At 44.3% G+C, this 26,032-nt stretch overlaps 1 protein-coding gene across 2 annotated transcripts in view; it reads left to right on the forward strand.

Moving 5' to 3' along the window:
• The window catches only part of TMC5 (transmembrane channel like 5), a 45,065-nt gene that overhangs the window by 12,426 nt on the left and 6,607 nt on the right, over window positions 1-26,032 (forward strand). For both annotated transcript variants that reach the window (XM_015558994.1, XM_006756079.2), the window contains 13 exons: window positions 522-609; window positions 1,026-1,274; window positions 2,981-3,132; window positions 6,170-6,314; window positions 7,193-7,348; window positions 9,074-9,225; window positions 13,945-14,023; window positions 14,753-14,850; window positions 16,613-16,708; window positions 21,185-21,260; window positions 21,440-21,573; window positions 23,583-23,756; window positions 25,802-25,880. In XM_015558994.1, the coding sequence (XP_015414480.1) occupies window positions 522-609; window positions 1,026-1,274; window positions 2,981-3,132; window positions 6,170-6,314; window positions 7,193-7,348; window positions 9,074-9,225; window positions 13,945-14,023; window positions 14,753-14,850; window positions 16,613-16,708; window positions 21,185-21,260; window positions 21,440-21,573; window positions 23,583-23,756; window positions 25,802-25,880 (1,678 nt within the window). The remainder of the gene's footprint in view (window positions 1-521; window positions 610-1,025; window positions 1,275-2,980; window positions 3,133-6,169; window positions 6,315-7,192; window positions 7,349-9,073; window positions 9,226-13,944; window positions 14,024-14,752; window positions 14,851-16,612; window positions 16,709-21,184; window positions 21,261-21,439; window positions 21,574-23,582; window positions 23,757-25,801; window positions 25,881-26,032) is intronic.

A 26,032-nucleotide genomic window follows, 5' to 3' on the forward strand; every position in this document is an offset into this window, starting at 1 on the left:
TCCAGGCCAGCCATAGCCGCAGGGGACCATGGGCGGGCGGCTTCATCTGGGCTGCAGCTGCAGGCGCTGGCACCTGGGATTATGGGGCAGCAGCTTGTCCCTCTCCCAGGCCACAGGTGCAGGCACAGCCTCTGGCACCCGGGACCATGGAGCAGGCGGCTTGTCCCTCTCCCGGGCCACAGCCTGGCTGGCCCCCATTCCTCTCTCCCCAGTGTTGAGTGTCTGAACTGTTATGGCGTGAAGGAGTGAGGGAGTGATGACCATTTGCGTATTAGCTCTTTGTTATATAGGATTTACCACTTACTCTTTTTCTCTTCCAACTAGGATTCAGCCCCATGAAGCAAGAAAATCCCCCCCTTCTCTTTTTACTTGTTTGGGGATTTAATGTCATAGTAATAGATTTTATTTTTTTAATTGGTCTCTTTATCTCCACCTGGGATGTAGTAGGTGCTCAGGAAACATTTGGGGAATGAATGCATTACAGTGCTTGCATCTCTCACTTGCTTCTGCTGTTCCCCCAGGAGAATGGTTGACAAAGAGAAAAGTAAGCAGCCACGACGTATCTTTGAGCTCAACTGCTGCACTCAGTGTTTGAATTCCATTTCCCTGGTAAGTCTGCCTGTACTGCAGTCAGAGAAATGAGCACGAGAGGGTGAAAACGGGGGGTGGGAGAGTGGGGATAAACGGGGACCTATGGGGAAGAAGAACCAATTTCAGGGCTGTTTTACTGAGGCCATAAAAAATGGGTCAGTGTAGGTGTGGGGAAACCAGGTGAGTGTGCAAAGGTCTGGGTTATTTGGGCAATGTAGCCACTGTGAGTGTCACCTTCAACAGCAAATCTGGGGAAATAATAATGCACTCCCTTTAGGGGATGGGTCTGCAGATGAAAAGAGATGACATTTGCAAATGCCTAATGAGGTGCCTGGCACATTGTAATGCTCTAGAAACGGTGGCCGTTTTTGCTATTGTGGGACCTGCTCAATAGATACTTGTTGAGGGAATGTCAAGCCTCATCTTAACCCCAGGCATACCGGAGATGCAGGAACATCCTGTCGGAGCTGCTCAATTCCATCAGCCTGTGGCAGAAGACGCTCAAGATCATTGGAGGCAAGTTTGGAACCAGCGTCCTGTCCTACTTCAACTTTCTGAGGTGGCTTCTGAAGTTCAACATTTTCTCATTCATTGTGACCTTCAGCTTCATCACAATCCCTCAGTTTACCGTGGGCGGAAACAACGCTTTCAAATTCACAGGACTGGAATTTTTCACGGGAGCGGTAAGTTCTCCATTTCCCCCACTGAGAGTTCACCACCTTGGGAAACCCAGAGACACACCTTGCTGGTCACTGTGCCAGACCTCTCACTGTTTCCTGGGAGCCACTGATGGGGAAAGTGGGTGTTTAAATAATGTTTTTCTTTTTTCCCCAAAAAGAAACATGCACAACATAGGAGACTTTCTGTCTCCAGAAGCAACAGCGTATGTTGTGCATCTGCCTCCTTTTCTCTTTTTTCACAAAAGATTAATTATTCATATGTACTGCCTATGATCTGCTTTCTGCACCTAATATGTGGTGGGTTTCTCGTGTCGGTGTTCATAGATTTTCTTTTTTCTCTTTCTTCCTATAAACTGTAATGCTCCTAAAATTCCTGCTACAGAGGAGAAAAAACTAAGAGAAATCCATTTTACCCTTCTTCCCTTAACTCCCCACTTCAGAGGGTATCTTTGACAACTGTTTTTCTCACTATACCAACATAGAGATATACATGCATAGGTAGGTAGATAGGTAGGTGGGTAGGTAGCCTGACAGATAGATATTCTTTTTAAAAATAAAAATAGGGTAGGATGCTACGAGTCTTGTTTTGCAATATGTTTGGCTTTACTAGGTATCTTGGGTATGTATATAGGTCCATGTTCTTCTATGCAATAGCAACCACGATTCATTTACCCAGCGCTTTATCAAGGCACAGAGCCCCTCCCTTGTGAGCTCGTCTTCTAGGAGAGATTTCTGCCGTTGAGAGTCAATAGACCAGGGATGGACAAACTACAGCCCGAGAGCCAGATCTGGCCGCCATCTGTGTTTGAACAGCCTACAAACTAAGATTGGCTCCTCCATTTTTCAATGCTTGAACAAAAATCCAAAGAAGAATAGCATTTTTGAGAAGCATGAAAACGATATGAAATCCATATTTCCGTGTCCATAAACAAAGTTCTTTCGGAACATGGCCACACTCCTTTGTTTACACATCTGCACTGCTTTTCGGCTGTCGGCAGAGATATTGCCGTGCTGTCATAGTGGTCCGACATTTACTGTCTATCAGCCAGACTCTAGACAGTAGAGAGCTAGACTCTAGCAGCTCTTTACAGAAGACTCTTGCCGTGGAATGTTCAAAATAAGGTCCCTCCGTTTGTCTTTTTATTTTAAAGACAAATTTGATTTAAAAATTTTCTCGGGGTAGATGCATTTAAATGGAATTATCGTGTACTTTTTTCCTCATTACTATGTGTATTTTGTGTTTTTGTATATATGAAACCTTTTATTATGAAAAATTTCAAACATACAAAAAACAAAGAGTAGTATACTAAACATCCACATACACACTATGTCAATTTAAATTTGTTAACATTTTGCCATATTTGTCTTACTATTTTAGGAGGCATTTCGCAGTAGATTACAGACATCAGGACATTTCACTCTGAACTTCAAGGTGCAGCCTGCCTTTAGTCGTGCTTCGCTTGCTCACTGGGTCCTGGTGGGAACAGCTGGGTCCCTCTATTGTAAAGCTGTGCTGGTCTGGGAGTCCTTTCCAACTAAAAGCTTAGTGATAAAACGTCTCGCTTCTCAGTGGCCTTGGAGGTTCCTTTTCCTTGCAAACAAAACATCGAAATGGACTGGTCCATGCTTCTAGAAGACAAAAGAGGTCAATAGTCACTCATCGTTTTCTCAAGAGACCCACCTGACCTAGGGCTTATTGTCCCTTCCAGGGTTATTTTACTGACACAGTGATGTACTATGGCTTTTACACCAATTCTACGATCCGGCATCAGAGCGGTGGGGCATCCTACAACATGCAGTTGGCCTACATCTTCACAGTCGCAGCCTGTCTGATCATCTGCTTCTTCAGTTTGCTATTCAGGTACGAAGTGTCCACATTCCCTGATTCTAAGCTCTTTTTAGATTTAGGCAAAATTCAAGAGACTCAAAAGTTACCCAGGAAAAATTTCTCTGTAATCTGTCTGATCATTCCTTGTTCTTAAATTTAGGCAAAATCCAAAAGACTCGCCCTAGCTGATTTGGCTCGGTGGATAGAGCATGGGCCTGCAGACTTCAGGGTCCCAGGTTCAGTTCCAGTCAAGGGTACATGCCCGGGTTTTGGGCTTGATCCCCAGTAAGAGGCAGCCAATAAGAGACTCTCTGTCATCATTGATGTTTCTATCTCTCCCTCCCTTTTCCTTTCTCTCTGAAATCAATGCAAATATATTTTTTAAAAAATTCAAGAGACTCAAAAGTGACCCAGGAAAAAGTTTCTCTGTAATCTGTCTGATCATTCCTTGTTCTGCAACATAAAATATAAGTTCAGAGAGAAGGGAGAGGTTTAGAGGTTTCCGTGTGAAGCATCGATCAGACTGTCAAACCTCAGAGGGAAGGTAGGGGAGGGTGGGGGAAAGGGGAAGAGATCAACCAAAGGACTTGTATGCATGCATGGACACAGACAACAGGGGGGTGAGGGCATGAGTGGGGGCGGGGAGAGTGGTAGGGGAATGGGGTGATAAGGACACATATGTAATACCTTAATCAATAAAGAAATTTAAATAAATAAATAAATAAATAAAAGAAATTGGTCAGTCTGGACAGAAGGATGCAATAGCTCAAGTAGTTATATGGACAGACAAAGAAAAATAAATAAATAAAAGAAATTAGTCAGTCTGGACATAAGGATGCAATAGCTCAAGTAGTTATATGGACAGAAGGATATGGATGGACAGTTGGCAAATGGTAAGTATCAAAGAGAAAGTACAGATGTTCAACCCCTATATTGGTTTGCAGGTTTGAGTGGCTTAAGCAACAGGAATCTATTTTCTCAAGTTCTGGAGGCTGGAAGGCCAGGATCTAGGTGTTGGCAGGGTTGGTATTTTCTGAGGCCTCGGTCCTTGGCCTGTAGACTGTTTTCTCTCTCTGTCCTCACATGGTCTTCCCTCTGGCCATGTCTGAGCCCTAATTTTCTCTTATAAGGATTCGGGCCCAGCCTTAATGACCTCATTTTAACATAATTACATACGTAAAGGTCCCACCTTCAAATATCGTCCATATCTGAGGTACTGGGTGTTAGAACCCCAACATATGAAATTTGGGGGCATACAATTCAGCCCATAACAACCTCATTGCCAGAAAATTAATTCAAAATAAAATGAGATTTTTTTTTGTCCTATCAAACTACGAAAATACTCAGTGGTGGCACATTTTGGAAAGGGAGTGTCCACGTCACTGAGCATTTATGTATCCTAAGCCTGATTTCACTGGGTCCTCTCAACATCCCCACAATAATAAGAGTGGGATGAGTGTTTATTCCTCTTCCACTTTATTGAGTGCTTATTACTCTCAGCACTACATAGATTCTTGTGGTCGGCTGAATAATGCCCCTCACGTCCCAAAGATGTCCACCTTCGCAAATTAATTCAAAATAAAATGAAATTTTTTTTTTGTCCTATCAAACTACAAAAATAGTGGTGGCACATTTTGGAAAGGGAGTATCTACGTCACTGAGCACTTATGTATCCTAAGCCTGATTTCACTGGGTCCTCTCAACATCCCCACAATAATAAGAGCTGCCTTTATTGAGTGTTTATTGCTCTCAGCACTACATAGATTCTTGTGGTTGGCTGAACAATGCCCCTCACGTCCCAAAGATGTCCACCTTCGAAGCCCCAGAACCTGTGAGCATGTTACCTTACCTGACAAGAGGGACTTGGCAGACGTGATTAAGGATATTAAAATGGGAAGATCTCCCTGGATTATACATGTGGGGACAATGTAATCACAGGGTCCTTAGAAGGGGGTGGCAGGAGGGTCAAGTTTAGAGAGAGAGTGTCAGATTTTACTCTATAAGCCAAGGAATTCAGGCAGCCTCTAGGACAGCGATTCTCAACCTGTGGGCCGTGACCCCTTTGGGGATCAAACGACCCTTTCACAGGGGTCACCTAAGACCATCAGAAAACACATATATATTATTACATATTCCCCAGAACCTGTGAGCATGTTACCTTACCTGACAAGAGGGACTTGGCAGACGTGATTAAGGATATAAAAATGGGAAGATCTCCCTGGATTATACATATGGGGACAATGTAATCACAGGGTCCTTAGAAGGGATGGCAGGAGAGTCAAGGTTAGAGAGAGTGTGTCGGATGTTACTCTATAAGCCAAGGAATGCAGGCAGCCTCTAGGACAGCGGTTCTCAACCTGTGGGTCGTGACCCCTTTGGGGGTCAAACGACCCTTTCACAGGGGTCACCTAAGACCATCAGAAAACACATATATATTATTACATATTGTTTTTTTGATTAATCACTATGCTTTAATTATGTTCAATTTGTAACAATGAAATTGGGGGTCACCACAACATGAGGAACTGTATTAAAGGGTCGCGGCATTAGAAAGGTTGAGAACCACTGCTCTAGAAGCTGGAAAAGGCACGGATACGGGTTCTCCACTCGCACCTCCAAAGGGAATACAGCCCTGCTGACACCTGGATTTTAGATCCATTTTCTGATCTCCAATAAGAGAATAAATTTGTGTTGTTTGAAGCCACTAAGTTTGGGACAATTTGTTACAGCAACAATGGGAAACTAACACACCTCTCATAATAATTCTGTGAGGTGAGTACTATTATTATCCCCATTCTACAGATATGGAAACTGAGGCTTAGAGCAGTTAAAATGACTAAGATCCCCCAGCTGGCAGTGTAGGGTTGTAAGTCAGGCCTGTCAGATCCCAAAGCCAGAGCATCTAACCGTTGTTTGTGATCACACTGTTCCAGAAGAACTTGGAACTAACTCTTCCATATTATTGTTCTCTGTTAAAGATAGGACTTTCTTTTATTTTAATCCATGCAGTCCACCTCCCCCCAGTGCTTGTCCTAATAACCCTTGGTATGCTGGTTTCTGCTTTCCCTAGCATGGCCAGGTATTTCCGGAACAACTTCATTAACCCCCACATTTACTCCAGAGGGATCGCTAAACTTATTTTTTGCTGGGACTTCACCATCACCCACGAAAAAGCTGTGAAGCTGAAACAGAAGAATCTTAGCACTGAGATAAGGGTAAGGCAAGCTTGCTTTTGACAACACCTTCCCCGGCCAGTCTCCTTCTCTCCTTCAGTATGTCTGTGACTTTTCTTAAAGTAATAAGGAATTATTTTTTTATTGCCAATGATATTAGCAAAAAAAGAAACACCCCCAAAAACCCAGAAAAAAATATTCACAGTGTCCGGTGCTTGTGATGATGTAGGGAGCTGGACGTTTTCACAGGACACGGTGGCTTTGGAATTGGTACAAGCTTACTGGAGGGCAACTTACAAAATGTTAAGTGTAAATACTTCTTGACCTCATAGCACCACGTTTAAAATGTTATCCAGCAGTTTTCAACCCAGGAAAGTTTTGCCCTTCAGGGAATAGATGGCAATGTCTGGACACTTTTCTGGTTGTTATGCAATTTGGGAGGGGTGGGGGTGCTATTGGCATCTAGTGTAGATACAGGTAAACATCCTGATATGCACAGGACAGCTGCCACACACAGAACTACCTGGCCCCAAATGCTGAAAAACCCTGGTCTATTAAAAAAAAAAAACTTATTAAAAAGATAGAGCAAGCAGAATGCATAAACCAAGGGGCTTTGTCAAGAGGATTGCAGATGTTAACTTGTTATTCTTCAAGGGTTTCATGAACTCAGTGTACTTTCCTAGGGCACAGTCCCAGTCTGCTGGTCCTATCTGTTCCTCTACGATTAAAAACGGCATTTGATGCAGTAATGGAAGTTCTTGCCCATTTGAGATTTTTCCCATGGGGTCTCCCATAATCCCTGTTCATCATGAACTTTCCCTGTCTCTCTCCTGTGGATCTGGGGGGAGGGGGGGGATTTGTGTCTCTGGGAGTGAAGAGTATTCACCCTGCAGGCCAATGTGACTTCCTTGTGTTTATAGGAGAACCTGTCAGAAATCCTTCAGGAGAACGTCAAATTAACGCTCAATCAGCAGCTGACCCGCTTGTCTGTCCACCTGGCGGCCTGGGTTGTCTCTACCGGAGTGGCCATTGCCTGCTGTGTAGCGGTTTATTTCCTGGCTGAGAACAACTTAGAGGTAACCAGAGTGCCAGAAGCAGCAAGGTGCAGAGCACAGAGAACCAGGTGAAGGGTGGGATGCTGGAGGGGAGAGGGAAGTAGACCCTGCTGCTCACACTGGGTCCATGGGCATCAGTTGGAAACCAGTGTAAAAATGCAGGATCTCAGGTCCCTCCTGTAGCCCATGGGCTCAGAATCACATCTCAGCAACGTTCCCAGGTGATGTGTGCGCACGACTTAGCGTGAGATGCTCTGGGCTAGTGGAGAGATGGGAACTTTGGCTGGTTTCTTCCTTTATTATTATATCCCTGCTGTTTCCCCAAACCCCCGGCACAGTGTAGACACTCACTAAGTGTTGTGATCTGATGGACTCTGGCAAGTGACTTAATCCTTCTGAGCCCCAGACTCCTCACCTGTAAAGTAGGAGTGGTCATACCTGGCTTTGTAGATGTGTGGTCAGGACTGGAGAAAAGTTATGTGGAGAGTCTGCCCAGTGCCCGGTACTGCGGGTGATGAAGGAATGTTAGTTTTGTTTTGTTTTGTTTTGTTTTTAAATGATATGAACTCTGAGATCAGTTAGCTCTGTGGCCTGGGTAAACTACTGTTTTTCTGTAGGTTTCAGCTTTTTCCTAGATGTAGCCAGTTTGCTGAGCTCTAGAACTGTGGTGCAAGTTGGTCACTTTTTTAAATGACTTCCCTTTACCCTCGATATAAAATCTATCCTCTGTAGCATGGTTGCTAGATCTTTTATGATCCGACCCCTGCCCATATCTCTAGCCTCAATACTTCACAGCCACCCATATCCCACACCAGCAACACTAAATGGTGTGTCCATAGTTCCCTGAATACACCATGTTTTCCCTCATCTCTAGGTGAGAAACCTGCAGTCCATTCTGCATGCCCTTCACTTCCCTTCATCTTATAAACTCCTTTTCCTCCTCTGGACCTCAGCATAGGTGTCACTTCCTCTTCTCTCACCACCACCACCCTCACCAGGCTGTTAGGTGCTTCATACTCCGCAGGCTTTCCCTGTACACTTGTCACACGCACCATTAAAAGTACCTGTTTATGCATCTGTTTCAAAAAAGACTGTAGCCAGAAACCTGGCCTAATACCTAGTACATAGTAGATGCTCCACAAATGGATGAATAACCAAAGGAGAGGCCAACAAGAATATGGATGTGGGATTACGCAACCCAGGTTTGCCACTCACTATTTTAAGGTGTGCTCTGAAAGAGGGGAAGTTGAGTCACAGCGCCCAGGGGCCTGGCATTGCCTGGGGTGGAAGCTGTGACGGGGCAGCTGTAGGTATGAAGAAGACTTCTGAGCCCTGGCTGATGTTGCTAAGTGGTTAGAGGGTTGGCCCGCGCACTAAAGGGTCCCAGGTTCTATTCCTGGTCAAAGGCACATACCTGGGTTGCAGGATGACTTTTTGAGGTCAGGCTCCTGAGTCAGAGAGACCCAGGTTCAAATCTGTCCCTTCCTAGCAGGGTGACACTGGGCAAGCATCTCCACCTCTCTGCGTCTCGGTTTGCCCGTCAGTTAAGTCAGACGTAACCGGCTGGGCTGCAATCATGTGGGTAGTGAATGCTTGCCACAGGGAAGTGCTCACTAACCAGTAGCTTAATAGCTGACCCCAGAGGAAGTACTGCGGGGGGTTTTCCATGGTGAGGGATCTTCTGAGCGAGGCAGAGAGGGGTCCAGGGCGCAGTTGGCATCTGATTCTCCCCCTCCGCCCCCGCAGTTCCTGAAGAGCCACCAGAACCCCGGGGCGGTGCTGTTACTGCCTTTCGTGGTGTCCTGCATTAACCTGGCGGTGCCTCGCTTCTACTCCATGTTCGGGCTGCTGGAGCACTATGAGGTTCCGCGGCAGGAAGTGTACGTCCTCCTCATCCGGTAGGTGTGTCTGTCACTCCCAACACCAGCCCCGTTTTCACAGAGGGAAGTAGAGGGGCAGCTAGAAAGGGTTATGCTCGAGTTTTCCAGGAAAAAATTCAAGAGTATAGTGCGTTTGTATGGCGTGGGTAAATAACCATAAAATCCCAAGAGCCCAGAGAAAATACAGGCTTTTAGTTACATCTGCCTTTTGCTCAAAATAATGACTTTTCTTTCCCAGTTGCTACCAGCCTAAGGATTAACATCGGTCTCAGGTGTAAGATGGACAGATAGGCAGGTGGCACCCAGCACACAGGTTCCTGGCTGAGGCGTTGTCTGGGGCCTGAAATCATCCAGTGTGTCCACGAGCCAGACTGTGAGCCCTGGTACCCACTGCGTCAGCCGGGAGGGAGAGGCACCTTCTGATAATTCAACCGCCCAAATGAAGGTGGAGGGAGGGCTTTTGGCAATTTATTGGCTGGGCATGGTGATGCCTTATTTTTTTTTAATATATTTTTAATGGTTTTTCACAGAGAGGAAGGGAGAGGGACAGAGAGTCAGAAACATCAATGAGAGAGAAACATCGATCAGCTGCCTCCTGCACACCCCCGACCGGGGATGTGCCTGCAACCAAGGTACATGCCCTTGACCGGAATCGAACCTGGGACCTTTCAGTCCGCAGGCCGACGCTCTATCCACTGAGCCAAGCCGGTTTTGGCATGATGCCTTATTTTGATTCCCACAAAAGCACTGTATGTGCTAGAGGTGACCCCAGGGTTTTGGCAAATAAGGCATAAAACTACCCAAATTGTGTTCTTCTTGCTACTTCTTAGCTAGGTCCCTGACCAGTTCTATGCTATGATGGTGTTTATGACGACAGGGTTGCACAGTGCAGATTGAGTTTCTTTACTGATCAATTCCAGAGCCCTTGTCTTATGGCCTCTGAGGTCAAGCTCCTGGCCAGCTCTCCAGGTCATCTACTACACTCCCCCCTCCTCAGTGTGCCCCCATCCCCATGGAAACCTAGGTATTCACAGTCACGCCACACTACATACCCACATCTGGACCTTTGTCCTGGACATTACTTCTTCCTGGAATGCTCCTTCCGCAGATAGCAAATCTAGACTGACATCCATGTTTAACTTCCTACAGAACTGACACATTTTTGTTACCCTCAATTTATGACGAGGATATTCACACACACACACACACACACACACACGCTTTAGATCAGAAGTTGGCAGATACAGCCTGCAGGCCAGCCTCCTTTTCTATAAGTAAAGTTTTATTGGAACACAACCATGTCCACTTGTTGACATACTATCTTCCACTGCTTTCCTGCTACAATGGCAGAACTGAGTTGCTGCAACAGACTGCATGGCCATAAAGCCAAAAATAGGTACCATCTGGGTCTTCACAGAAAAAAATTGTTGACATCTTTTTTAGGTCAGCGTTTAATATTAATCTATATAAGTATTATTTTCCTGAAGAAAAATCTTAGCAAGCCCTCACTTCTATCCACCTCACCCCACTGGATGCCTCCTCTCCTGAGTTAGGAATATTTAGGACTTTTTATTGTTGTATATAGCATAAAATTTGCCATTTTAATAATTTTTAGGTGTACAATTCAGTGGCATTAAGTAATCTGTTTTTTTAGTGTATACGTTAATAATAAGTTTCACTGGCTTCTCTGCTCACTGGTATTTATTTAATGTTTTAGAAAGAGCAGCTGGGTGAGTATTTGACCACACTAGATATCAGAAAATCTCAGAGCAACACCTGTAGGCTCCGGAAGAGGTTAGTTAGAATACAGAATCTTTGGCCCATTCAAACCCACATGCAAATAGCAAGGCAAAATAATGATATGTTAGAACATGGGAGTACTTAGAGAGTTGACCATCCCAAGACCGACTCTAAAATAATTTCTCTTCTTACAATATAAAAAGAAGAGGTTGTAAGTAGACATATATACTCAGAATGCCACTTTGATCCAATGCCTTTGCTATTTTGTTGTGGACCAACGTTCGCGAGAGTAAGACCATTTAGGTCTTAAGCAGCAAGGGAGGATTTATTGAAACTGGCCAGTGACTGCCGTTGGCGTTCTCTCCTACGACAGCGTCGAACCTGGTTCTAGGCCAGCTTTTTATACACAGAAACTACAAAACGGTTGGCTAAACACACACAAAGTTACCTGGGATACAGACACAAAGTTATCAGGGCTACATTAATCAATACTGCCCCGTTACTAAGGCATTATTAATCAACTTTGCCCCGTTGCTGCAGCTACTAATATAAACTTGCCCCATACCCTAGCTAATAATATCAACTTGCCCCGTTTCCCAGACTACCCTTAACCATAGTTGGTTCCATTTCCCCAGTACAAGAGGGGCTTAACTGTAACAATAATTTCGTTTTCATTTTCTGATCACTAGAGAGGTGAATTGTCTCTTAATACACATTAGCCATTTGTATTGTTTCACAAAACATTAAACATCTCTTCTACATGAAGAGAAAATGGGAAAGCTCAGAAATACACAATCTTTCTATCTAAGATAAACGTTTCTTTGCTTAGAAGAGTGTGTTTTCATGTTTAATGTGGAGCTACACTGCAGTATTTATAAAGTTCTGACACCAATTCCAACATATGAAGGTTTCCCCCCACACCACCAAGCGGTTTTCTGACACCAGCTGGGTGTCCAACAATTCAACTCAATTCTGAACTTACTACCTGGATATTACACAGGCTAAGGACACAGTCTTACAAGATGCCAATTGCAAATCTAGGTTGTAACCTGTGGTTCTGATTTATCAGCTATGGGTTGGAGGTTCCCACCCCACCCCCTGCATCAGATTAGATTACTCTGCTAGAGCAGCTCACAGAACTCAGAGAAACATTTACTTCCTCGATCACTGGTTTATTAACTCATGAACAGCCAAGTGAAAGAAATGCACAGGGCAAGGAATGGGGGAAGGCTGGGAACATCCATGCCCTCCCCAGGCACATCATTCTCCCAGCAACTCCACATGTTCACCAATTCAGAAGCTCCCCAAACCCCGTCCTTTGGGTTTTATGGCGCTTCACTACATAGGCATAATTGATTAGTTCATTGGTCATTAGCCATTGATTCAACTTCTAGCCCCTCTTCCCTCCCCAGAGGTCAGGGAGGTGAGACTGAAAGTTCCAACATTCTAGGTCAGTGATGGAGAACCTTTTGAGCTCGGCATGTCAGCATTTTGAAAAACCCTAACTTAACTCTGGGGCCGTGTCACATATAGAAATTTTTTGATATTTGCAACCATAGTAAAACAAAGATTTATATTTTTGATATTTATTTTATATATTTAAATGCCATTTAACAAAGAAAAATCAACCAAAAAAATGAGTTTGCGTGTCACCTCTGTTCGCCTATGACGTGTGTCATAGGTTCGCCATCACTGTTCTGGGTATTACCAAAAGCCTCTCCTTACCAAACAAAAGACACTTTTTATCACTCTCCTTGCTTAAAAAATTCCAAGGAAGGATTTTTAGAAGCTCTGTGCCAGAAATGGGGCCAAAGATCAAATAAGTATTTCTTATAACTCACAATATCACAGTATACTAAGGCATTAATCTAGAAGATATTGCAGGTCATAGTAGGGCTTGTCAATGGGCAAGAGGTTGGGGATCTGGCATTTAAAAAGACAGATCCAGTTCCCTTCCTTCACAGTGGATCTAGCACAATGGTTCTCAACCTTCATTTTGCAGCAGAATTACCTGCAGGGATTGCTAGGCCCCACTTCCAGAGTTTCTGATTCCATACGTCTGGGATAAACCCTAAACATTTGTCCTTCTAACAAGTTTACAGATGATGATGACGATGATGATGACGGTGGTGGTAGTGGTGATGATGGTCTGGGGACCACACTTGGAGAACTACTGGTCTAGTAACACATGATTCCTAGCCCACCAATCTTAAAACCAGCAGTTGTTGACTTAAATACCTGGGTTTAAGAACTGAGGCTGTGAAATCAGATGGTCCTCAGGTTGAATCTTTTTCATGCCTCTAGTAAGCTGTGTGACCTTGGGAAGTTATTTTATCTCTCTGAGCTTCAGTTCCCTCATTGGTAAGATAGGCATAAAATGCTATCTACTGGATGATAGAGTTGTACAGATTAAGAGGGATGCGTTAATAAAGTGCTTAACACAGTGTACTGTCTATGGTAGCACCCAATGAATAGATTACTATTATAATGAAAAGTGAAATCAGATTTTGAGATGCACCAAAAGAGGGTGTATCAATCAGAATAAATTAGGTTATGCCGTGATAACAAACGTCTCCTGTGACCCAAGTCTCAGTGGCTTAAAAAACACACAAAGGTTTATTTCTTGTTCATGCTACATGCCCCTTGTGGATTGGCAGGGTTTTTCGCTCATGTCAGTCATTCAGGGATCCAGGCTGAGAGAGCAACAATCATCTCAAATATTGCTAATGACCATTCCAGAGGGAAGACAGTAAGTTCCTGGGGTGGGTAGTGGGGAAGGTCTCCCCGGCTTTTAAATGCTCCAGCCTGGAAGTGACATAAAGTAACACACATCACTTTTGCTCACAACTCATTTGCCAGAATTAGCTATGTAGCCCCATTCACCCACAGTGGGGCAAGAATTTCTATCCTACTTTGTGCCCAAAAGGAAATATTGGCGAACAGCACTAATGACGGCCATAGACAGTAATGATAGTTGTTTTCTCTCCTGTTATTCAGAAACATCTTTTTGAAAATATCGATCATTGGAATTCTCTGTTACTATTGGCTCCACAATGTGGCCCTGGCTGGTGAAGAGGTGAGCCTTCCATGCTGTTCTGCCTTCACTTTGGTTTCTTAGTCTTTGACCACCAGAGAAGAAGTGAGTTCCTCAAGAGTTTCTGCTCATGATATTAGAGCAAATATTCTATCTGTCCATTCATTTATCCATTCATTCATCCATCCACCCTTCGTGCAAAACTTCCCTCTCCTCATTCAGTCAAATCTAAAAGCTCTAACTCAGTCCATCAGCTCATTGTTCTAACTTCCTGCAGAGGTAACTGACTGCCCGTTTCATAAACTGACTAATTCAACCTTCCAGTTTGTGCTAGCTGGCTACCTACACCTCTAGGCTACTTTCTTAATCCAGCAGATGTTAAGTGATTTTTCATAAGGTTAATGAACAAAAGGAGTGGAGGCATCATTAGCCATTGATCCCTCCTGGCGGAGAAATGGGATCCAGAAGGCATAGGGGACAGGAATGACAAGGGTTTAAAGGAGAGAGAGTAAGAAGGGAAAGTTTGGATGCATGTGGAAGGCAAGCCTTAATGAAGGAAGAAGCATCACAGACAGGAATAAATACCCTGAAAACAAACTCAGTCTAATGATGCATTTCTACCAAGAGTGGGTCTGCTTTTCTGGGAACTCAGAACTCCATCAGACTGGGGCCACCAGCCATGCCCTCGTGAGTACAGGGTGCCAGGAACAGATAGAAACTGAGTGGAGGCAACAGCCCCTTCCCACAGCCTGACTCTTGTTTGCCTTCCAGTGTTGGGAAACGCTGATTGGCCAGGAAATCTACCGGCTCCTTCTGATGGATTTTGTGTTCTCTCTAGCTGATTCCTTCCTGGGGGAATTCCTGAGGAGGTAAGTATTTGTCTGCCTTGGGTGATTAGTACATAGGGTTGTAACTGGAGCCATTGCTTCCTCTGAGCAGGAAGTGTGGGCCCTTCACGTTCTCTAAGACTGCATTGTTCTAAATCTACCTGTTGTCCTTTGGGATATTGTTTTCTTCTGAATTAACTGAACTTTCACCTTGGCCTGAGAGTCCTGTTGTCAAAGTCCTTTTGGTTCAGTTGGCCCTTTCCAACTTTCTCTTTTTAAAAAAAAATGTTCTAGAATAAAACACAAAAATGAAGAGCCATTTGAGATCTTATTCCCCACAGATCATTTTAATATTCTAGTGTATATTCTTCCAGATTATTCTATGCATATACTGCTTTATATGTGTACTAGAGGCCCAGTGCACAAAATTCGTGCACAGGTAGGGTCCCTAGCAGCTGCCGGCTGCTAGCTGGGGCCTTACTTCATTCCACGCCGCCCCCTGATGGTAAGTGCACATCATAGCGAGTGATCAAACTCTCGGTTGGTCGAACTCCCAAGGGGACACTTTGAATATTAGGCTTTTATATAGAGAGATGTACAAAAATGGGGTCACACTGAAAAATCAGTGTGGAGGTTGCTTTTGTTAATCTGATCACAATGCTTTGGCACCTTTCCATGCCAGTACATATAGATTTATCTCATGATTCATTTAATTGGATTTAGTTAAGGTACTAATTTTTATTTTAGAACCAAAATGTACAGAATCAAGGCAGTGTCATCATTAGCCCACATGTAGTCCTTATTATTTATTTATTTGTTTGTTTGTTTTTAAACAATATCGTGACTATCTCATTCCTTAGAGACATTTCCATATTTCTACAAGCTGCCGCAGTAATAAGGTGGCATGATACAATGTCAATTCTCTCCTCAGTGAGTAGGTTGAATAACAAAATTTCACACTCAGTGTTCCCAAACTAACTGTTATTACAGCCTCTGTCTGGGATATGGACATAAAAATGAGAAGTTTGGGGGGTTATTTTGACAGCAATTCTTACTGGCAACTCTTCTGTATGAAGAAATAAAAGTGGTCTTGAGTTTCCTCAGCATAAATGCAGACCTTATTTCCTTCCTTATGGATTTGGGAGCAGGGAAAGACCATTAATTCGACAACATTAATCAAAAATGGAAAAAATTTCAATTTATTTGGGTTGGGAGGGACTGAGTTTATTTGGTCATTAAAAAAAGGCTTAACAAGCAAACAGTTGTATAAACAAGATAATAGGTGGGATAATTTAAATAATAGGCACTAAATGTTCTCTATAATTTTTTATTTTTTTAATATATTTTATTGATTTTTTACAGAGAGGAAGCGAGAGGGATAGAGAGTTAGAAACATCAATGAGAGAGAAACATCCATCAGCTGCCTCCTGCACACTCCCTACTGGGGATGTGCCCGCAACCAAGGTACATGCCCTTGACCGGACTGGAACCTGGGACCCTTAAGTCCGCAGACTGACGCTCTATCCACTGAGCCAAACCAGTTAGGGCCTCTATAATTTTTTAAACTACTTTAGCTGTACCTCCCACCCTGACACTCACTTGAATGTCTAAGTCAATTCCATCTTCCCTCGGTTCTTTCAATTATTTCTTCAAAAACATGCTTGTATTTGGACCTTTTCAAAAATTTGTAAGGGAACTTAGGAATGTATTCCAAACTGGTGAGGGTCTCCTTTGTTGATTGTGGGGAATCTTTTGGAGGAGGGAGTTGATGGATTTGGGTGCTAACCTCGTTATGTTCTCGCAGAATCATTGGGATGCAGTTTATCACAAGCCTCGGCTTACAGGAGTTTGACATTGCCAGGAACGTCCTAGAACTGATCTACGCACAAACGCTGGTGTGGTAAGTTTTGAGAATCTTCCGTGTACCCAGTGGTTCCTGCCTGACTGTGGACTCAGAGCTTGGTGGCGAGTCCCAGAATCTGTTATTTCTAAAGCTGCACGGAAGATGCCAGTCTGAGAACCATGAATGTATGTCCTTTTCCCTTTATGAGGACTTCAGGCAAGAATTAAAATAGAACAGGAATCCTGACCTGGAGGCGCCAGGCCATATCTAGCCTGCAGGTGTGTTTTGCTTATCTCACACAATGCTTTTTCTAAAAATTGGAAATAGCCATCAATATTTAAAAATCAGGACATTTCATAAAAAATTTAAAATTTCTGGCTTCTTCCAAAAAAGGAAAGATGTATCCTGTTTCCCATTATGGTAACAATTGGCTGAGTCTTGAGCTGGGCTGAGCCCCTCCAATTTGTCATAGTCCCCCACCTCACTATTATCTTCCCAACGTAGATTTGCCATTTCTTGTTGCCCTTCTGGTATTCGTTTTCTTATGGTAGAAAATTTTACTTTGCATTGATGGATGTTTCAATAGAAGTGGGAAAATAAAGGCAGGAGGGCTGTTTATTTCTTACACCTGGTCTGCTACACTCAATGATGTAGTAACACTGGATGGGGCCTCTGTGGCCTTGGGGGTTTGTGGCCTGTCTTAGCAGCTATGTATGTGCATGTGTGCCAGTGGGTGCACATGTGTCTTTTGATGCAGCAGCTAGTTGCATCAAATATTTAACAAGCTCACCTAGAAACTCAAACCAATAGCCAGTGACTATTTTTATTTATTTTAACATGATGTTGTTATTAAGGCCAGAATTCTGTATGGTGTATCCCAGATTCCATCCATTGGAGCATTGCTAATTTGAAAGTAGGGGATTTGGAATTAGAAGCAGGTTCCCCCTGTATTAGTTATTAGGCTGCCGTAACAAAGAAACTTGGGTTCTGGGGCTGGCTCTGCTCCTCCCTGAGGTTGCTGAGCTTCTCTGAGCCTGTCTCCTCATCTGTAAAATGCACATAATAGCTCTAGCCAGTTTTGCCCAGTGGATAGAGCGTCAGCCCTATCTGAAGGGTCCCAGGTTCGATTCTGGTCAAGGGCATGTACCTCAGTTACAGGCTCAATTCCCAGTCCTGGTCGGGGCACGTGCAGAGGGCAACCAATCTATGTGTCTCCCTCACATCAATGCTTCTCTCTCCGTGATTCCACCTCCTTTCCACTCTCTCTAAAAAAAGAGTCAATGGAAAAATATTCTCGGGCCAGGGTTAACTAAAGTAAAAATAAATAAAAATAAAATTCACATATTAATAGCTGCCTTTGAATTGTGTTCAGGATTGAGTCAGATGATATATAGAAACTACTTTGCAATCTTCAATATGCCATCCAACTGTAAAGTGATTTATTTTCTGACTCTTTAGAGTTGCCCTGGGTGGTTTAGCCATCTTCAAATAACTCACTAATGTCAATGAATTTCTTTTTAGATGAATTTCTTTTTAGAGGTAGTGAGGACTTTTTCTTTATGTGGTTTAGGTGATGTATTTGCACATTGCAGGTTATGTCCTGACAACTGAGCAGCTTATGAAAGCCTTTCACCCACATTATATCAACCAACGGGGTGCCTTTGGGCAAGTTAATTAAACTCTCTTTAAACAGTTTCTAATTTGTCAATTGAAGTGATACTGTTCAGAATATTACCTGAGATTGGAGTTTGGTTCAGCAACCTTGGTACGGTATTTGAGTGCTGGCTAAGAAGGAATTCAGAGCCAAGACTCACACAGTTCGTCACAGAGAGAGATGTGAGCTGTGGAAGAAGTGAGCCAACTGGCTCTGTGGGCTCAGGAAACAATTTACAGAGGCAAAAGAAGGGCTCTTGGAACTTAAGAGAAAGAAAGCAGGGATATAAATGTGGAAAGGCTCCCGTGTGTTCCAGAGAGAACCTTGTTCCAGAGAGGGCTGGGCCCTCTGTCCTAGGGGCTTATTAAGGGAAGGTCCCAGGAGAGGCTCTCAATAGAATACTCATCAGCTTTCCAGGGTTGTGGTCTCCACTGATTGGCCAGCGCCAATGCAGTGGGTCATTATTCAATGCAGCTGGCCCTAGTGAGCAATGACTGGCTTTGCTGCTTTTCTGGGCCTGGGGCTGAAACAACTGAGGCCTAGATGTTATCTCTAGGGCAGAAAAAGTCAAAGGGTCTAAGCTGCCGGACCAGCAATACTTTTGGGCACATTAGAATCATCTGAGAATCGTTTTTAAAATCCTGATTTCTGGGCCTCATCCTCCGGAAATTCTGTTTCTTTGTTACTAATGTTGTGGCCCCACCCCATAACAAAGAAACAGAATTTCCAGAGGATGTGGCCCAGAAATCAGGATTTTAAAAAGATTCCCAGGTGATTCTAATGTGCAGTCAAGGCTGAGAACCACTGCTCTAGGGCGAGCGCCTGTGCAAGGGCTCATATTCTCCAGCACCTTGTTCCTCCTCTAAGGGGGTCTGCCACATGACTAGCAATATGAAAGGTCGGGGGTCTAAACCTCATGACTAGTAATATGAAAGGGGAGGAAAAGTCAGCCTGGAGGCAAGATTCCATCCTACAATTGTCCGTTGCTAGGCACCCCAAGCTTTGCACCCTGGTGACCTTCAGCACCTGTCCTACTCTGCTCCTGTCTGTCTAACTGCCTGCTACAATAATAGGACCTATTTCACAGGTTTAGGTGAGGATAAGGGAGAAGCGTACTAAATGCGTAGTGAGTACCTGACTCAGAAATGTTTTGTAAGACACTGGGGAATAGGGGAGGCTAGGGGACTGTCTAGGGCGGGGGAAAAAATGGACACATATGTAATACCCTTTGTAATAAAAAATAAAATTTAAAATAAATAAATAAATAAATAAATAAAAAAGAAATGTTTTGTAAGAGGGGGAAAGTTACAATCGGAGATGGCCATTATTACTTCTGGGCCTTTAAGGTTTTTGCTAATAACTCATAAATAAGCACAATTGAAAATACAAACATCTTTTCTTTTCTCAGTGGCAATTATAGATTTAGCCTCCGTGGGTTTTAGGAGACTATTGCCTTTGATGATGAGCTTTAAAAGAGCATAATATAATGACAGAAATTGAGTGATGTTAGGGATGATGGCAGAGGTAAGGTGAGGAAAGTGTTTCCCAAACTTCAGTCTTTTGTACACCAGCCTGTCTATTATTGGCATATCCACATATCACCTGTACTGTTTTTTACTTAATATTATTTTTTTAAATATTGGCCTTTTTTAAGCTTAAATACATTTTTAAAAAATATTGTTATTGATTTCAGAGAGGAAGGGAGAGGGAGAGAGAGCTTGAAACATCATTGATGAGAGAGAATCACTGATCGGCTGCTTCCTGCATGCCCTCTACTGGGGATTGAGCCTGCAACCTAGACATGTGCCCTCACAGGGAATCATACCATGACCTCCTAGTTCATAGGTCGACCTGAAACCACTGGGAAACACTGGCCGGACAAGCTTAAATACATTTTTTAAGGAGTGTTCATTTTATAATTAGAAAATGAAAAACCAGTGTCATTTGACAGACATTGCGAGTAACTTGGAAAATAAAATTAATCTCATCACAGGCAGTCATGACATTCTAGCTAAATGCTGCTGTCTGCTAAGGGCCAGACAGAAGCCGCCTCCTTTTTTCAACAAAATGGGAGGTTGGCATATGTTATGAGTTAAAGAGATTCTGGCACCAAACTGAGATCTTCTTTTGGACTCCGGAGCACGGAGGATTGTGGAAGAGGGGGTGCCTTCTCATTTGTAACTCGATGTAGTTTCATGTCAGTCCCTGCAGGCTCTCAGACCTTCTGGGTACCATGGAGGGAGGAGGGTGGCATGTTTCACATTTGGGGCGCCTCGGTTAGCGCTTGCTCAGGACATCTGGTGGTTTCGTGTCTGTGTGGGTGGGGTTCTCTGCAAAATCTCTTTTTCAGAGCTGGGAAGGGAGCAGCTGTGGATACTGGGTACGGTGGGAGGAACTTGCCAGGGGTGTAGGGATGGAAGCAGTCTCCCTCTGCATTAGTTTATTAGACTGTCATAACAAAGAAACCCAGACCAGGAGCCTTGAACAACACACATTGATTTCCTCATAGTTCTGAAGACTAGAAGTCCAAGATCACGGTGTCCAGTGTCCACAGGGTTGGTTTTTGCTGAGGCCTCTCTCCTTGGCTTATAGAAGACCATCTTTTCCCTGTGTCTTCACATGGTCTTCCTTCTGTGTGTCTGTGTCCTAACCTCTTCTTTCAGAGTATTGGATTAGGGCCCACCCTAGTCACCTCATTTTAAGGCCCTATCTCCAAATACAGTCACACTCTGAAACACTGGGTTTAGAACTTGATTATTTGAGTCTTTGAGGGACATGATACAACCCATAACACCCCCTTTCCATTCCCTCTACACCCCTATATGCCCCCACTGCCATGTCTCCCCTGATCTCTGACACTCACCCTCTCTCCCTCACAGGATTGGAACCTTCTTCTGCCCTCTGCTGCCCTTTATCCAAATGATTACTCTTTTCATCATGTTTTACGTCAAAAATGTGAGTCAGTCTGAAGTCAGAACCACTCAGCGTGGCTCAGTCACATGTGACCCCGTGGTGGTTGGAATCAGGAGTGGGAGGGTGTGGAGGCGGGCTGAGAAGGTTATCGGGAAGCCAGTGTCTGGCTGGGGTCCCCTGGCCTGCTCACAGATGGTAGGCGGCCACTCCTCTCTCTTCAGATCAGCCTGATGATGAATTTCCAGCCTCCGAGCAAAGCCTGGCGTGCCTCACAGATGATGACTTTCTTCATCTTCTTGCTCTTTTTCCCGTCCTTCACTGGGGTCCTGTGCACCCTGGCCATCACCATCTGGAGGTAGGAGATGGCGGCCTTAGGATGAGGTTTGAGAGCTGGGGTTGGGTGGGTGTTTTAAAATGTAGGTTTTATTATTATTCAGATTTGGTGAGGCCAACAAATCAGGAACTGACTGCCACTGAAAAGATAATTTGTTATACTCACAGATCCCCAAAAAGGGGGCACACCCCACCACAAAGGACGGAGGGGGCACATGGGCAGGCACCAGGGTAGCTCAGGAGGCAGAAGGAGCAATGGGGAAAGGTGGGCAAGAGCCTTTATTGTGGCTTCCATGGGAAGGAATGGTGAGGCAGGGTAAGGACTGGCTAGTTTGAATAATTTCAGCGGGCTCTGGGGTATTGGGTTGTCTGGAGTTGCCAGATAGCTGGCCCTGGGGTGATTGGGGCAGGAGAATAGTGACCCAAGGTGTGAGAGCTTGATAGAGAGTGGAACGCTGGCTCTGGATTGGTTGGTTTGCACATGAAAGACTGAGTTTGTAGGATAGCCTAGGGAATGCAGTCTCTCCAGGATCAGTAGAGCCCCAGATGTCTAATCATCAGAGTAAAGAGACATGCTCAATGCAGTGTTCAACCCCAGGTTCCCTGGCTAACCAACAGACACTACATCCAAGGGAGGGAATAAGTCTGAGTTAGAGGCCCACCCTCATGACTGGCTCAGCTTCCTCACTTACCACAAAATAGAGAAAGGCCAGTTCTTCCACCTGGAGAACAGAACTGCATCTAAATAAACTGAAAGGCACTGTCTGATCAGGCTCTCTCCTACTTCTCCAACCTCACCCCCATCGGCTCCTTCCTCCTTTGGCCCCACAGCTCTTGCTCCATTCCTGAGACTCTGAGAGCTCCTCCCCACGTGGAGTAGCGTTCTCTATTTAAAGAGCTCTCTCCACCCCCTTTGCTTAGAGACCTTCTTTCCATCCTCTGGTTCTTGGCTCCAAAGTCATCTCCAAATTCTGACCTTCAGGACCATCCTTGTCTATTGTCAGTTCCACCCCTGCTTTCTCCCAGGCCAATTTCTTTTCTTCATTCCATAGTTCACAGTCAGAAATGCCTTTGTTTGAATCTTCGTTAATTGTTTGCTCATTGGTTGTCCATCTTTCCCACTAGAAGAGACATCTGCGAGGGCAGGTACCATGTCTGTTTTGTTTTCTATGGATTCTCCAGGGCTAAATATCTAGCACAGTGCCTGGTACAAGTGCAGTAAAACTAGAATGAATGAATGAATGAATGAATGAATGAATGAATGAAGGGAGGGAGAGTTGGTTTTTAGGATACAGGTGGAATTGGAACCATTGGCAATTCAAGTGGCTTCAGAGCAGGCTACTCTGCTTCACAATGTCCTTGTTACTCTTTTTGGTGTTTCTTCCTAACCAGTCCCTTGTTGCCTCTAGTTTCTGCTTGTTCATAAGAACTGAGTGCCTGGGGCCATCATTGCCACACCTTCAGGTTCCACAGATTACAGGGTCCCCTCTTCATATTTCTGAGTTCAAGTCCCCAAGAAAGAGAATCTGGCTGCCCCAGTTCATGTCTTTGAGCCGGGGTAGCACAGAGGCTGCCGTGAATTGACTACCGTTGGCTCAGATCCGTGGTCGGCAAACTGCGGCTCGCGAGCCACATGCGGCTCTTTGGCCCCTTGAGTGTGGCTCTTCCTAAGCCTTAGGAGTACCCTAATTAAGTTAATAACAATGTGCCTACCTATATAGTTTAAGTGTAAAAAATTTGGCTCTCAAAAGAAATTTCAGTCGTCATACTGTTGATATTTGGCTCTGTTGACTAAGGAGTTTGCCGACCACTGGAGATGATACTCCTGTCTGAGCGCTGGTCCTCAGGATGTGGGGTCATGAGTATGAAATACACCAGCTGGGGCTGGGAGAAGGTTTCCTCTGGAAGGGAGGTGTGGGTGGAACTGGCAAGAACTGCTGATTCCAGAGCCTAGAAAGTGTAGCCTGAATGTAGTTCAAACTAGACCAGAGTCTCGCACTAGAGGCGTTTTTCTGTCCCTTGTTTTACCAGATTGAAACCGTCCGCTGAATGTGGCCCGTTTAGAGGACTGCCCTTCTTCATTCACTCCATTTACAGCTGGATCGACACCCTGAGTAAAAGCCCCAGCTACCTGTGGGTGGTCTGGATCTACCGGCACCTCATTGGCAGCGTGCACTTCTTTTTCATCCTCACCCTTATCGTATTGTGAGTGAGGCACCTTGGCAAACACTTTACTGACACAGCATGCAGACAGCCTCAGGGATGTCTGGTGGGAAAACAAAGGGCTACAGAATAGCACAGTGTTCTGGATGATCCTGATTCGGCCCCTGAGTTTTGTTTGTTTGTTGTTAATCCTCACCCAAGGATATTTTTTCCATTGATTTTTTTAGAGAGAGCAGAAGGGAAGAAGGGAGGGAGAGAGAAAGAGGGATCAATGTGAGGCAACATTGATTGGTTGCCTCCCACATGTTACTGGGACCGGGGATGGAATCTGCAACTCAGGCACGTGCCATTGACCAGAAATTGAACCCAAGACTCTTTGGTGCTTGAGCACCAAACCACTCCAACCACTGAGCCACAGCAGTCAGGGGTGACCTTGAGTTTTGGGGTTTTTTTTAATATGTTTTTATTGATTATAGAGAGAAGAGGGAGAGAAAGAGAGAAATAGAAACTTCAATGATGAGAAGGAATCATTGGTTGGCTGCCTCCTGTATGCCCCCTACTGGGGACCTGGCATGTGCTCTGACCAGGAATTGAACCTTGATCTCCTGTTTCAGTGTCAATGCTCAACCGCTGAGCCACACCGGCCAAACCGGCAGGCGAGGTGATTTTTTTTTAATGTTTAATATTATCTTAGAGTGTGGTGAGGTGTTTTTTGCCTGTTTTATGAAGAAAGCAATACCTGCTTTGCCCCTCATAAGAGAAAACATGAAACTAAAATTTTTAAAAAAAGGATATGAGAATGCTTAGGACAATTATATGTGTGATTCCTTCTGAGACTATAGCGTATTAAAATGGGTTGGGCATTATTGATACATAGGATAGTGTATTTTCATTTTCAAATAGAAAAAGATCAACTTCTGACTTCTTGTAAAAAAAATAAAAAGTAGATCTGACAAGACTGGGCCCGTTTCCGGCATGAACACCTGCTTGGCTGAGTAATGGCTGTCCCCCTTGGAAGCCCAGCCCTGATGGCATCTGAGATTGCAGGTCCTCGTGTGGAGACACACACACACACACACACACACACGGCTCTCCATCAGGCCTTCCTCCCCAACACTAGGTTTCCACTGGCCTCTTTAAAATGGAAAGTTCTGCCCTAGCCAGCTTGGCTCAGTGGATAGAGTGTCGGCCTGTGGGCTCAAGGGTCCTGAATTTGATTCCAGTCAAGGGCACATGCCCGGGTTGCGGACTCGATCTCCAGTAGGGGGCATGCAAGAGGCAGCCAATCCATGATTCTCTCTCATCATTGATGTTTCTCTTTCTCCCTCTCCCTTCCTGTCTGAAATCAACAAAAGTATATGTTTTTTAAAAATGGCAAGTTCTCTGAGTGTCTTGCTCCTTCAAACACCTAATTCACTGGGGACCTTGTTAGAAATCTGGAATCTGCCTTAGCCAGTTTGGGTCAGTGGATAGAGCACTGGCCTACGGACTGAAGGGCCCCAAGGTTTGGTTCCAGTCAAGGGCACATGCTTCTGTTGTGGGCTCGATCCTCAGAAGGGGGCGTGCAGGAGGCAGCCAATCAATGCTTCTCTCTCATCATTGATGTTTCTATCTCTCTTTCTCTCTCCCTTCCTCTCTGAAATCAATAAAACATATATTTTTTAAGAAAATGAAATGTGGAATCTCAGGCCCTACCCTAGACCTGCAGAACCAGCACCTGCATTTTAACACAGTCCCAGGAAATTTGTCACATTCAAGTCTGAATAACACCGTTCAGATTCATAAATGCTGGCTGCACATTAGAATCATGTACATTTTTAAAATAGTGATGTTTGGCCCCACAGTCAGAGAAGCTCAATGAATTGATCTGAGGATGGGCCATGGTGTGAGTCCTTTTACCACCTCTCAGGTGATTCCATGTGCAGAATGGGGACAGCCATTACAATAATGTACTCACCCTATTACTCAACCAGGCACAACTTTTCAGGAACAAATCTATTTTCAAGTAAATGTTTTCATTCCTTTGCACCCAATTGTGATTCAGAGCCTGAAAAATGTCTGCCATTCTTTCTTCTCGTCTCTTCCAGAATCATCACCTATCTTTACTGGCAGATCACAGAGGGAAGGAAGATTATGATCAGGCTGCTCCATGAACAGATCATTAATGTAAGTTCTGCTGGACCATTCTGTTATCCTCTCCCCCTTCATAACATTTTTTTTAGCTTTTAATATATTTTTTATTGATTAAGATATTACATATGTGTCCTTATCCCCACGTTACCCCCTACCCCCCCTTTCATGCCCTCACACCCCCGTTG

The sequence above is a fragment of the Myotis davidii genome, unplaced genomic scaffold (assembly GCF_000327345.1).
Source record: "Myotis davidii unplaced genomic scaffold, ASM32734v1 scaffold554, whole genome shotgun sequence".
NCBI lineage: Eukaryota > Metazoa > Chordata > Mammalia > Chiroptera > Vespertilionidae > Myotis > Myotis davidii.